General features: G+C 35.2%; 1 protein-coding gene and 1 long non-coding RNA gene across 2 annotated transcripts in view; one reads left to right on the top strand and one right to left on the bottom strand.

Annotated features, from left to right (window-relative positions):
* Nup107 (nucleoporin 107) overlaps nucleotides 1-14,198 on the top strand; it is a 42,762-nt gene that overhangs the window by 6,553 nt on the left and 22,011 nt on the right. The window contains exons 6-12 of the mRNA XM_005328722.5: nucleotides 687-790; nucleotides 1,936-2,063; nucleotides 2,746-2,794; nucleotides 7,523-7,594; nucleotides 8,003-8,091; nucleotides 10,828-10,906; nucleotides 13,609-13,722. Of these exons, the coding sequence (XP_005328779.1) occupies nucleotides 687-790; nucleotides 1,936-2,063; nucleotides 2,746-2,794; nucleotides 7,523-7,594; nucleotides 8,003-8,091; nucleotides 10,828-10,906; nucleotides 13,609-13,722 (635 nt within the window). The remainder of the gene's footprint in view (nucleotides 1-686; nucleotides 791-1,935; nucleotides 2,064-2,745; nucleotides 2,795-7,522; nucleotides 7,595-8,002; nucleotides 8,092-10,827; nucleotides 10,907-13,608; nucleotides 13,723-14,198) is intronic.
* LOC144378618 (uncharacterized) overlaps nucleotides 8,014-14,198 on the bottom strand; it is a 35,501-nt gene continuing 29,316 nt past the window's right edge. The window contains exon 3 of the long non-coding RNA XR_013440484.1: nucleotides 8,014-8,530. This is a non-coding gene — a long non-coding RNA (uncharacterized LOC144378618). The remainder of the gene's footprint in view (nucleotides 8,531-14,198) is intronic.

Here is a 14,198-nt window from a genome sequence, read left to right as displayed (position 1 = left end):
TGGAAAACAGTTTGGCAATACCTCAAAAAACTAAAAATAATAATATTATTCATAGTACCTAGTATCCATTTTTAGATGAATGGAAGAATAAAATATAGTACTTACATAAAATAGAATAGTATTCAACAAAAAATGAAAGACATTCTGACATGTATTACAGCATGGATGAACCTTGAGGATGTTATGCTAAGTGCAATAAGTCAGTTTCAAAAAGACAAATATTGGGGCTGGGGTTGTGGCTTAGTGGTAGCATGTGCAAGGCATTGGGTTCTATTCTCAGCACTGCATATAAATAAATAAAGATCTATCAACAACCAAAAAATATATATATATTTAAAGACAAATATTGTATTATTATACTTAAAAGAAGTACTTAGAGTAGTCAGACTTCACAGAATAGAATGATGGTTGCCAGGGGCTTGAGAAATACAGGATGGGCATTTGTAATGTATATTTTTTTGCTAAGTGCAAATTTGTAATGTATATTTTACTGATTAAATGTTTTAGGACTAGGATGTAGCTGAGTGGAAGAGTACTTGCCTAGCATGTAGAAGGCCCTGGGTTGGATCCCAGCACCGCAAAATAAATAAATAAACAGCAGTGAAAAGAAAATTATTGTTTGTGTATTCAAACAGAATTACCTAAAGTATATCCTTTTTCTTTGTTTTCTTTTTAATGTGTTTTAGCATCCATGAGTATGTTTTCTGATTTCCTGCAGTCGTTTTTGAAGCACTCTTCAACTACAGTTTTTGACCTTGTGGAAGAGTATGAAAATATTTGTGGTAGTCAGGTAAACTAATTTTACTGCATCAAGGTCAAATTTCTGGACTTTTAGTTTTATTGAACAGTATGAACCTGTTACTTTCCATACTAATTTTAAAAGAAATGTCTTAGGAGCCAGGTGCTGTGGGTCATGCATTGAGGCATAAAAGTAGGCATACTTTGGAGGCTCAGGCAGAAGGATCAAAGACAACCTGGAAAACTTAGCAAAACTCTGTGTCAAAATAAAATTTTAAAAACAGATGGGGATAAACCTCAGCACAAGAGCCCTTGATTCAATCCTCAGTAACACAAACAAATGCTTTAGGGGTGCAGTGGCAGGAGAGATAGGGCGGTCAGCCAGAGCATCTCTGCTTTTTATATATTGAAGGCCCATAATAAGATTTCTGTGGAGGAACAAAAGAAATCTGCTTAAAGAAAATAAAAAATGTACAGAGAATTCAATATTCAACAACAAGAAAACAGTTGAAGTTTTAAAAATGTACCTTGGCTGCTGTTGTTGAATCTGAAATCTAAAGTTAATTAATCCCCACCACCCCTGTACTGGGAGTTGAACCCAGGGGCAGTATGTCACTGAACTACATTTCCAGTTGTTTTTAAAAATTTTTTATTTTGTGACAGGGTCTTGCTAAATTGCTAAGGCTAGCCTCCAACTTGTGATCCTCTGCTTCAGCTTCTCGAGTTGCTAGAATTACAGGCACGCACAACCATGCCTGGCTATAAAAGTATGTTAAACTCATATGTATATACTCACATAAATATACCTTGCCCTAAATTTGGGTCATTTCTAGTGGGAATGTTATATTATGTTCAATTCAGAAAGACAGAAATAGGTTAGACCTCATGCTTGGTATGTGCCTTCAATTCCAGCGACTTGGGAGGCTGAGTCAGGAGGATTGCACATTTAAGGCCAGCCTCAGCATCTTAGACACTGTCTCAAAGTAAAAAATAAAATGAACTAGGATTTGGCTCAGTGGTAGAGTGCCCCTGGGTTCAATCCTCAGTATGCCCCCCCCCCACAAAAAAATGTAGAATAGGAAAGGTTTATAATATGTATATATACATTTAACATTGTGTACTTAAAGAACTCAAAGTTACTTAAAAACTCAAAATTTTAGAAAATTAACCTCTTTAAATTTTGTGGTTTTAATTCAGGTGAATATACTGAGTAAAATAGTGAGCCGAGCAACCCCTGGACTGCAAAAGTTTTCAAAAACAGCCAGTATGCTGTGGCTTCTTCAACAGGAGATGGTCACATGGAGGCTGCTAGCTTCTTTGTATAGGTAAAATTGTATAGACTTTATAAATGAAATGAACATAAGGTAACAAACCAATAGGAAAATTAATTTGTAAGTTAGAGTAAGATGAATTTGGGAATAAATTTTGCCATTTTTGAGGCTTATCATTTCTAATATAGTTGTCGGGTGAATTACAAGAAAAGAAAGGGCTTTCAGATCATAAAGCTGGTGACTAAAAAAAAATTGGTTATGTATAAAGATTTAAGGAAAGTGCTAAAAATAGAGCAATACTTAGATGAAGATAGATTTAGAAAAAGAACTGAAAGTATACTTTATATAATGGAAGTTTGAAAAAAGTTAATCAAGTTTTCTATCTCATGCTCAGTGGTTTTGGCTTTTTACTGTTGCTTTCCGTGCTGATGAGAAAATAAAGAAAATCATATTACTCTTATTTTTTCATATAGAAAAGGTATATGCATTAGCAGGTAGTCATTAGAGACCCTTTTGTAGTGTGTATTTTTAGTAAACACCAGTTTTGTCCAGGTGTCAAATTCAACAGGCATTTACTACTCTTGTCTTGTATTCAAAGTTTAGTGATTAAGTAAATTGGAAACTCATTTGTTGGTGACAGAATGCATATGTTCACATGCAATAGCTTAAAAGGTGAGTTCATACATTCATTCATGTAAAATTAAGACCTTTTCATTTTGTGTTATTTTTTCCTTAGGGACAGAATACAATCTTCATTAGAAGATGAAAATATGTTTGCAATTGCTGTAAGTTTTATATTAGTTTTTTCCTTTATAGATGCTTAAAAAATTAAAATGTTTTTTAGTCATAAGATGTGATATTTCAATACTCCATCATGAATTTCTGCATTTAAAAAATTATACAAGTACATAAAAGATTACAACTTGGTAAAATGATCAAATCCTGATTTACATTACAGACTATAGGTAAAAGTCCTTCTTTATCCTCCTGACTATTCAGCATACCAATTTGGTTTGTATCCTACCAGATATTTTTCTGTGCAACTTTATACATACACATTTTCTCGCATATAAGTTGTTTTTTTAACATACAGTATAATTTCATTTATATATTATACTGAGTACTTTTAAGTTATATTTCTTAATTATTGTGTTAGTTCATATAAGTTTACCTTATTTTTTCATGGTAAATCAGAATATAAAGATGCCATAAGCATATATTTCCTGCTGGACAGATTTAGGATATTTCCAGTATTTTTGCTATAGTAGTCAATAATGCATTTGAAAATTCTTTTTCATGCTTATTTGTGTTTTCCAGTATTTCCTATATTTCCAGAAGTACATTCCTTGGGCCAAAATTTGAGATTTTTGTTGTTGTTGGTACTGGGGATTGAACCTGAGGGCCTTTACCACTGAGCTATATCCCCATACAACATCGAATTATATCACTAATAGAAGACATTGTTTTCTTGTTCCTGAAAAGAATGCTTCTGTTTCATCCTTACATTTGATGGCTCACCACAGATTAAGAATATTTTTTCCTCCTAATTTACTAAGACGGAATGGGTATTGAATGCAATCAAATGTTTTTTTGTTTTGTTTTGTTTTGTTTTAGCTTCTATAGATACTTGCTTTACTTTTTTAGTGCAATAACTTGTAATAATAGTTTCACTAATATCAGATTATCAGGGTAAGCTGTCAGTCATATTGTATTCCTAAATATACTAATAAATTCTGTTAGCTAATATTTGATTTAGGACTTCCCTAAGTATGGTTTCTTCCTTTCTTTCTTTTTGGTAACATTATCATCCTTTTGGTGTCTAGAGTCCTGCTGCCCCTCCAGAACATTTTCAGAAATCTTCCATCTTTTTTTGTGTCCTGTTGAAGAATGTAAAATTATTTGTTCTTTGAAGTCTTAAAAAAACATGCCTGTATCCAGCACTCAGGGCTGAGGCAGGAGGATCAGTTGAGCCCATGAGTTCAGACTAGCATAAGCAACAGTTTAGTGAGAACCCATCTCAAAAACAAAACATTGAGACCAGATGCCTTCTGAGGGTTTAATTATTTATCTTTTGATTTCAAAAGTAATTGAGCCTAGCACAGTGGTGCACACCAACAATCCCAGCAGCTCCAGAGACTGAGGTAGGAGGATCTCAAGTTCAAAACCAGCCTCAGCAAAAGCGAGGTGCTAAGCAATTCAGTGAGACCATCAGACCCTGTCTCTTAATAAAATACAAAATAGGGCTAGGGATGGGGCTGAGTGGCAGAATGCTCCTGAGTTCAATCCCCAGTACACTCCCCTACCGCTACCCCCACAAAAAAAAAAAAAGTAATTAATGTTTGAAGTATATAAGGAAAAGAGAATAATATGTATTTTTAAAATAAATAACTTAAGCTATCTATGTTTATTAGTCTGCATTTTAACCTAAAATATTTTTAGTATCTTTCCAATCTCTTAATTATTTATTCCACAAATACCAAAAAAGTAACATACACATTTAAGGAAGGTAATTATATTTGCATACTCATTGAACTCATTTATTAGTTTTCATAGTTTCCTAGTAACTGTTTTTATATTTATTTTTTATAATATAAAAATACCTTTAGTTTGTTTGTTTTTATGTGGTGCTGAGGATTGAACCCAGGGCCTCGCATGTGCTAGGCAAGTGCTCTATTAATGAGCCACAACCCCGGCCCCACCCTTGGATTTGATTTTTCCAAGTAGGCAATTTTGTTATCTATACATAATAATGGCTTTGATTCTTTTTCCCATATTTATTAGTATATAGTTCTTTTTCTGATTTTATTGTTGTAGCTAGAATTTTTTAGGTAAAGTTGAATAATAGAGATTCTTCTTTTAGTCTGCTGCATTTTAAAGGAAGTGTCTCACTTTACAGTTAGAAATAGTACTTGCTAGAGATTTTAATCAGATAGTTACACTATTCTTCTAATTTGTTAATTGTTTGCATGTTTGTGTGTTGCTAGGCATTGAATCCAGGGCCTTGTACTTTCTAGTCAGGTGCCCTCCCACTGAGCTATACCCCTATCCCTTTTTATTTTTATTTTTTTAATCTTTATTTTATTTACTTATTTTTATGTGGTGCTGAGGATCAAACTCAGGGCCTCACACATGCTAGGCGAGCGCTGTACTGCTGAGTCACAACCTCAGCTCCCCTTTTTATTTTTTATTTTGAGACAGATTCTCACTAAGTTACCCAGCCTGGGACTTAGGATTCTCATGCCTCAGCCTTCTTAGTAGCTGGGATTACAGGCATTTGCCACCATGTCCAACTTGAAGTTTTTTTTTTTTTTTTTTTTTTTAATCAAATGATATTTTGGCATTGATCAATAAGTTCATGTAGGCTGAAGATACAGTTCAGTGGTGGATTGGTTGCCTACCACATGTGAGGCCTTGGGTTTAGTGGCCAGAACTGTTTTTAAAAAAAAAAAAAATAGAAGTTAATATAGCTTTTCTCTTTTTATTTAACATTTATTTTTTTTTTTAGTTGTAGGTGGTCACAATACCTTTATTTTATTTTTATGTGGTGCTGAGTATGGAACCTACCCAGTGCTTCATGCAGGCTAGGTGAGCACTCTTTCTCTGAACCACAACCCCAGCCCAGCTTTTCTCTTTTAACCCATAAATAAAATAGATTAATAGATATGACTCATGCTTGAACTAGTCACAATATATTATCCTTTTCATATACTGTTTATGGTTACTTTGCTTCTGTTTCTATAATGTTGTCATTTCAAGTCAGTCTTTTTTTTTTCTTTTTTTTATTGGTTGTTCAAAACATTACAAAGCTCTTGACATATCATATTTAATACATTAGATTCAAGTGGTTTATGAACTCCCATTTTTACCCCAAATACAGATTGCAGAATCACATCGGTTACACATCCACATTTTTACATAAGGCCATATTAGTAACTGTTGTATTCTGCTATCTTTCCTATCCTTTACTATCCCCCCTCCCCTTCCCTCCCATCTTCTCTCTCTACTCCATCTACTGTAATTCATTTCTCTCCTTGTTTTTTTTCCCCATTCTCCTCACAACGTCTTATATGTAATTTTGTATAACAATGAGGGTCTCCTTCCATTTCCATGCAATTTCCCTTTTCTCTCCCTTTCCCTCCCACCTCATGTCTCTGTTTAATGTTAATCTTTTCCTCCTGCTCTTCCTCCCTGCTCTGTTCTTAGTTGCTCTCATTATATCAAAGAAGACATTTGGCATTTGTTTTTTAGGGATTGGCTAGCTTCACTTAGCATAATCTGCTCTAATGCCATCCATTTCCCTGCAAACTCCATGATTTTGTCATTTTTTAGTGCTGTATAATGCTCCATTGTGTATAAATGCCACATTTTTTTTTTTAATCCATTCATCTATTGAAGGGCATCTGGGCTGGTTCCACAGTCTAGCTATTGTGAATTGTGCTGCTATGAACATCCATGTGGCAGTATCCCTGTAGTACGCTCTTTTAAGGTCTTCAGGGAATAGTCCAAGAAGGGCAATAGCTGGATCAAATGATGGTTCCATTCCCAGCTTTCCCAGGAATCTCCATACTGCTTTCCAAATTGGCCGCACCAATTTGCAGTCCCACCAGCAATGTAGAAGAGTACCCTTTTCCCCACATCCTCGCCAGCACTTGTTGTTGTTTGACTTTATAATGGCTGCCAATCTTACTGGAGTGAGATGGTATCTTAGGGTGGTTTTGATTTGCATTTCTCTGACTGCTGGAGATGGTGAGCATTTTTTCATGTACTTGTTGATTGATTGTATGTCCTCCTCTGAGAAGTGTCTGTTCAGGTCCTTGGCCCATTTGTTGATTGGGTTATTTGTTATCTTATTGTTTAATATTTTGAGTTTTTTGTATACTCTGAATATCAGGGCTCTATCTGAAGTGTGAGGAGTAAAAATTTGTTCCCATGATATAGGCTCCCTATTTACCTCTCTTATTGTTTCTGTTGCTGAGAAAAAACTTTTTAGTTTAAGTTAAGTCCCATTTGTTGATTCTTGTTATTAACTCTTCAAGTCAGTCTTAAAAGCCTTGGATTACATTTAGGTTTTACTACTTACTATCTTCTGCCATGTTAATGAAAAGATTTTTAAAGTTCTTTTTTTTAACTATTTTATTTTGCTTATTTTTCACTGAAACAACACATTGGGGAAATATAACTTTTACATTCTAATTGTAATAAATTGAAATATCAGGCAAGAGCAGCTACAAATTAATCTAATCAGGTTGAAATTTATTTATAGATATTTTTCAAAGATGAGTATACAGGACTGGGTGTGTAGTTCTGTGGTTGAGTGATTACCTAGTACATGCAAGGCTCTGCATTCAATCCCTAGCACTACCAAAATGAAAAAGAAAAGATGAATTTGCATATTGACTATATAGTAAGATGTGTGGGTGATTAAATATACTTACTTCTGGTTGGCTTTTATTTTTCTGATGAAATAATATTCTTACAGCATCTTCTTTTCTTTTTTTATGTACTTGTAATAGGGTATTAATGCCAGTGAGAAAACAGTTGTGGAAGCTTTATTTCAGAGAGATTCACTTGTTCGACAAAGTCAGGTATGTCTAGAAATTTTAAATTTTGTTTCTAAAGAAATAGAGAAAATGTAAATGACATACAATTTAAAACTGAAGTTTTAAAAATGTAAAACCTTTTCTTTCTACTTGATCCTTTTATTGGTAACTCAAAGAAATTTGGAAAGTTGTTCTTTAATTTTTAAATAACAATGTTTTGCATAAAATAACAATCCTATTTCCAGGAATAGCCTGTTAAAAAACTGTATTGTTCCTATGGAATATTTTATTCTTTTCTCAAAATATTTGTTTGTCTTAAAGAAGTAGAATAGTGTTTGGAAAAATTGTTACTTGACATTTTTAAAATCAGAAATTACTTAAATGAAAGGTAAGAGTTCCACTACAAATGAAACACCAGATTTTATAATTATTACTAATATTTTTTTTTCTTAGCTGGTGGTAGATTGGTTGGAGAGTATTGCCAAAGATGAAATTGGAGATTTTTCTGATAATATTGAGTTTTATGCAAAATCAGTATATTGGTAAGTCACTGAGCTTTGTTCCTGAATTCAGTTAATGTTTATTTTGTTTACTTATCTTTCAGTAAATGTTTATTCAGTTTTTACTTGGTTTAAATTGTGAGCAAAACAGATAATGCTCTGTCTTTATGCAGTTTATAATTGTTTAAGAGAGTTAAACAGCAAATAAATATATGTCCTGTTGGAGAGTTAAGAACTTTGGGAGAAAAGTAAATTAGTTAATTAATAGAGGATGGCAATGAGTCTTATTTTAAGTGGAAGAGATGGTCAGGGAAAGGTTTACTAATGTGAAAGATAGTAAGAGCTGAGCACAATAGCACATACCTGTAATCCTAGTGATTTGGGAGACTAATGCAGGAGTTTTGCAAGTTTTGAGGCCAGCCTTAAATGTAACTGAGTGGTAAAGCATTCCTGGGTTCAATCGCCAGTACCCCCACCACCCCTGGGGAAGAAACAAAAAAGATAGTAAGAGACTTTTAAAGGAATAAAGGAGACTGGGAGCATTGGTACATGCCCGTGAGTCCCAGTTACTTGGGAGGCTGAGAAAGAAGGATCACAAGTGTGAGGCCAGCCTGGGCAATTTAATGAGATCCGGCCACACACACACACACAAAAAAGGCAGGGGATATAGCTCAGTGATAGAGTACTTGCCTAGGATACATGGGGCTCTGGATTCAATCCCTAGTATCACCAAAAAAATAAGATAAGAAGAAAGAAAAGAAAGGAGGCAAGTTGTGCAAAAGTTGGCATGACAAATGTTCTGAGGTAGAATAGAAACCTCAAAGATCCTGAAAAGGAAAAGTATTTGCACAGTTAGGCCACTGTGATCAGAAAAGGAAATGAGATTGGAGAGAGCCAGCTCAGATGAGACTTACACTTAGGCCAATATAAAGATTTTAGGCTTTATTCTAAATGTAATGGAAGACCTTGAGAATAAAAGAATGACATGATCCAACTTATGTGTTCAAATAATCACCTTGCTGCTTTTTAAAAATAATCATATTTTGATCATCAGGAAGACACTTCTATGTTTCCACTTATATTTTGTTTATTAAAAATTTCCCCACATCCTTCAGTGCTTCTAAATTATTATAGCACCTTGAAGCCAAAAACACCCCTAGGTTAAAAGAACAATTTATTTCAGAACTTAAAAATGTTTAGATTGCCCTTGAATTCAGTAATATGTTTATATAGAGTCTATAGCTCTTTTCTCTGCTTAACTAGGAAATTAGAACTACTCAGTGTTTGTTAAAAATTAAATCCTGAGTAGTGATTTTTCTGAAAGGAGGAGAAAGTTTCATTTTCAGGAAAAAAAAAATTTTCTTGATTAAATTTTCCTGATAAGATTTTTGCGACTTTTTCATGAGCTAGTCTTTTCTAAAAAATGATCAGTGATATAGATCCCCACTTATGTGTTTGGTTTTGTTTGTTTGTAATACTGGAAATTGAACTTAGGAGCATTCTACATGCTCTACTAATGAGCTTTTTTTTTTTATTTTTCTGAGACAGGATCTTGCTAAATTCCCCCAGGCTGTCCTCAGACTTGTAATCCTCCTGCCCCAGCTTCCTGAATAGTTGGGATTATATGCACCACCATACCCAGTGATAATTTGGTTTTAGCTAAAGCATCAAAGCAATCCAGTGGGAATGGAATCTCTTTTCAACAAACTGCAGAAAAACATCTGTAAAAAAGTTTCCTCGAATTATATCCAACAATTAATGTAAAATGCATCATCATCCTAAATGTAGAAACTAAACCCATATGCTTTAAATAGAAACATAAGAAGATATCTTTGTGACTTGAGGACAGGCAAATGTTTTCTATGTCACAGAAAGCAGTTATCAGAGGGAAAAAATGACTTCATCAAAGTTAAAAGAATCTCACTTAAAGACACGATTAAGAAAATAAGTGGGAACAAGACACAGACTAGTAGAAACACACAGAGCATTAGTTCAAGAAGAATACAACCCTATTAAAAAGGATAACCCCAGGCTGGGGATATAGCTCAATTGGTAGAATGCTTGCCTTGCATGCATAAGGCCCTGGATCAATCCCCAGCCCCATTTAAAAAAAAAAAAAATGATAATCCAGTAAAAAGGGCAGAAATGTAAAAAGCACCTCATAAAAACAGGTCAGTGCTGGGTTTGTTGACACACACCTATAATCCTAGCAATTTGGGAGGCTGAGCCTCGAGGATCACGAGTTCACAAGGCCAGCTTCAGCAACTAAGTGAGGCTCTAAACAACTTAGTGATAACTGACTCAAAATAAAACATAAAAAGAGGCTAGGAATGTGGCCTGGTAGTAAAGCATCTCGGTTCAATCTCCCAGTGACAAAAAAAGGAAAACAAAAAAACAGGTGAATGAAAAAGTGTTCAATATCATTAGTCATCTGAGTCAAACTGCCTCTTGCACGTTTTTCCCCTAGGTTTATAGTCTGATTACTTTGACTTGATTTGATTTTTTTTGTTTGTTTTTTAAGATAATAGCCTATTTTAAGCTGATGCACACTTGTAATCCTAGTGGCTCAGGAAGCTGAGGGAGGAGGATCGTGAGGTCAAAGCCAGCCTCAGCAAATCAAGGCACTAAGCAACTCAGTGAGATCCTGTCTCTAAAAAAATACAAAATAGGACTAGGCATGTGGCTTAGTGGTTGAGTACCCCTGAGTTCAATCCCCAGTACCAAAAGAAGTAGGCCTATTTTAAATGGCCTCTTTAAAAATATTTTTTTTTCTTTCAGGGAAAATACTCTCCATACCTTAAAACAACGACAACTAGCCTCTTACATGGGAAGTGTCCGTCCACTTGTCACTGAATTGGTATGTATTCTTTTTTTGGTGTGTGGATTGAACCCAGGACTTTGTGCTTTGCATGTGAGGCAGACACTCAACCCACTGAGCTATTTCCCCAGCCCTGGTATGTATTCTTGAAATGAAGGATGTCTTTAGTGATAGTTTTAAAAATTTTAAGAGCTGAAAATTTTCTCCTGGACCCTTGTTTTAGTCTCCAGAAGGCTTGTATGCACTAACATTTTACTCTGAAATAACTAAGTTTCATTTTAATTTGATGGAATGTATTTGAACATATGCAGGCCTGTAAGTTGTAAAAGAAGATACAGAAAGTATACCTGATAATACCTGATATACCCCGTATTAGAAACAAATTAATTTTGATCTCACCAGTTTGACACTTCAACTAAGAAGAGGCTCTTCTTGGGAGGAAGTGGCTCTTCTCTATAGAAAGTAGGGGGAAAGAACAAATCCTTGAACATTAGCTTGAGGTTAGAAAGATTATTTTAAGATATGAGTGATAGAAATAACACTGGATTTGGAAAGAACAGGAGCTGAACTATTTCAGAAATAGAGCTTTATTGTGCTGGGGTTGTGGCTTAGTGGTAGAGCACTTGCCTTGTGTGAAGCCCTGGGTTCGACTCTCAGCACCACATATAAATAAATGAATAAAATAAAGGTCCATCAACAACCAAAAAAAAATTTTAAAAAAATAGAGCTTTGTGGCTGACAATGATATGTGAAATGTTTATATGATAAGTGAGAGAAATAAGCAGTAGTTGGAAAAATTTATAAAATTCTGTTTGGTAACAGAGGTGGGTTTTGAGGAAATTGTCTAGAAATTACCCAAATAATAAATTGTTACTAAGTTACTTTGCAGCAAGCAACAGCTGAAAATCATTTATTGTTTTCTTTTTTTTTTTTTTTTGGTACAGGGATTGAAATTGGGGTGCTTAACCACTGAGTCACATCCTCAGCCCTTTTTTTTAAAATTATATTTAGACAGGGTTTCACTGAGTTGTTTAAGGTCTCTCTAAGTTCAGAGGCTGGCTTTGAACTTCCAGTTCTTCTGGCTTAGCTTCCTGAGCCACTGGGATTACAGGCATGTACCACTGGCTCATCTTACTGGCTCATTTACTCTTCATAACTAGAAAGTGGTGATTTCCTTTTGCTAGAGAGAGACCGTGATCCAAAATTGAATGATTGTGTCCTCAAAATATTTGTGAATTGACCTATTATGGATTCCATTTTCTGAATTGATCTTCATAGTACAATACACTAGTAACATTTAAAATAAGAATTATTTCAGGTCACATTAAACTATGTTTTTGTTTGAAATTCACCCTGCCGTGCAACCAGCGCACGAGCTTCATAAAAGAAGGTTTGAAGTATAGAAATTTACTAGTGAGTTTTAAAATTAAAGAGTCATACTCTCATTACCTTTAATTCCCAGCTCCGGAGACGGCTTCTCCTAGCTCCCGCCTCCAGCCACTTAATGTGGTGGCGAGGTTTACAGAAGAGGCCAAAGAGAGAGGGAGAGCATGCCAGGAAGTGAGCTTTTATTGGGGAACAAAAAATTCAAGGGAAAATCCATCCAATGAAGGTTGAAGGGGGCATCATCCCAAGGTCAGGGCCAACTATTGGGTCTTCGGGTCAGTGGCCAGGCATATCTCCACATGGACAAGCCTTCGTACCTGGGACAGGGTGGGGAAGGCTCTGACACAGTTGTGTCTAAGCGCCTCTCACCCAGCCAGGAAGGTAACTCAAATCACGTGCGAGGATGGCCTCCCACATTCACCATGTAGATAATGTGGTGTTTGCTGCTAAAATGAGTACAGTGTATTATACTCAATGTTTAAAGGCATACAAAAGGTAGTAAATAGGAATAACCATTTTAGGGGATGTTAACCTATTAGAAACCTGATTAATTTTTAATTGGACATTATTGTGTTCTACATGACATTAATACTAAAATGGGTACTTAATAGGTTCTCTTTTCATGTACTCAGAAAGTACCAATAAACACTAGTGACAGGGTAGATTCCTTCAGTTTTTCCTGTGTTCTAAGTATCTTGGCTATGTAAGTGCAATGATAGAATGAAGCTCTGTTAACATCCAGTGTCATCCAGTGTTAACCTAGGCTAAGTTGGGCTATGCTAGTAGTCTTCCTAAACTAACTGATCTAAACATGTACACTTACTTGTAATTGTAAGCCAAGATCATTTTTTGTTTGTTTGTTTGGGTACTGGGGATTGAATCCAGAGACACTTTATCACACTGAGCTATATCCCCAAAGCTTTTTATTTTTTAAAACAAGAGACTCACTTAGTTGCTTAGGGCCTTGCTAAGTTGCTGAGTCTGGCCTCAAATTTGCCATTCTCCTGCCTCAGCCTCCCAGGCTGCCTGGATTACAGTGTGCACCATTGTGCCCAGCCCAGGATTGTTTTAAGTGAGGCTCAGACAATTGTGTGACTATTTTTAACTCTTGTGACACTTTTATTTTCCTTAGTACTTAACTAGACTATAAAGGAATTAAATTCAGTATATAAACTCAGAATACATTTATTGTCTCATTATGATGTTTGTAAAGTATGTAGGTATAGGTTAGGGGTATAACTCAATGGTAGAGCGCTTGCCTAGCATGTATAGTGCCTTGGGTTTGATCCCTAACACCTCAAAAATAAATGAATGAATGAATGATCTGTAGTTGATGATGATTTGTATTTTTACAGGATCCTGATGCTCCCATAAGACAGAAAATGCCACTTGATGATCTGGATAGAGAAGATGAAGTTAGATTACTCAAGTATCTTTTCACTCTAATTCGGGCTGGAATGACAGAAGAGGTAAATCATGTAATACCTTGCTTGCTCTTTTTTTTTTTTTTTTGTACTAGAGATTGAACCTAAGGGTGCTTGACCACTGAGCCACATCCCATCCTTTTTTACATTTTTTTTAAATTTTGAGACAGGGTCTTGCTAATTTTTGAGGCTGACCTTGAGCCTTGAATTTGCAGTCCTCCTGCTTTGCCTCCCAACCTGCTGGGATTATAGGCATCTGCCACTATGCCTGGCTTCTAAATCTAAATTTTTTTGGTACCAGGGATTGAACCCAAGAGCACGTAACCATGAAGTATATCTCCACCCACTTTTCATTGTTATGTATTTATTTTTTATAATTTTTTGTAGTTGTAGATGGATGGCATGCCTTTATTTTATTTGTTTATTTTTATGTAGTGCTAAGGATCGAACCCAGTGCCTCATACAAGCTAGGCAAGTGCTCTGCCACAGAGTTACAACCTCAGCCCTTCTTTTTCCTTAGA

This window comes from Ictidomys tridecemlineatus, chromosome 6 (genome assembly GCF_052094955.1).
Source record: "Ictidomys tridecemlineatus isolate mIctTri1 chromosome 6, mIctTri1.hap1, whole genome shotgun sequence".
Lineage (NCBI taxonomy): Eukaryota > Metazoa > Chordata > Mammalia > Rodentia > Sciuridae > Ictidomys > Ictidomys tridecemlineatus.
The sequence above is the reverse complement of the archived record's forward strand: the minus strand, read 5'-3'. Positions and strand labels throughout refer to the sequence as shown.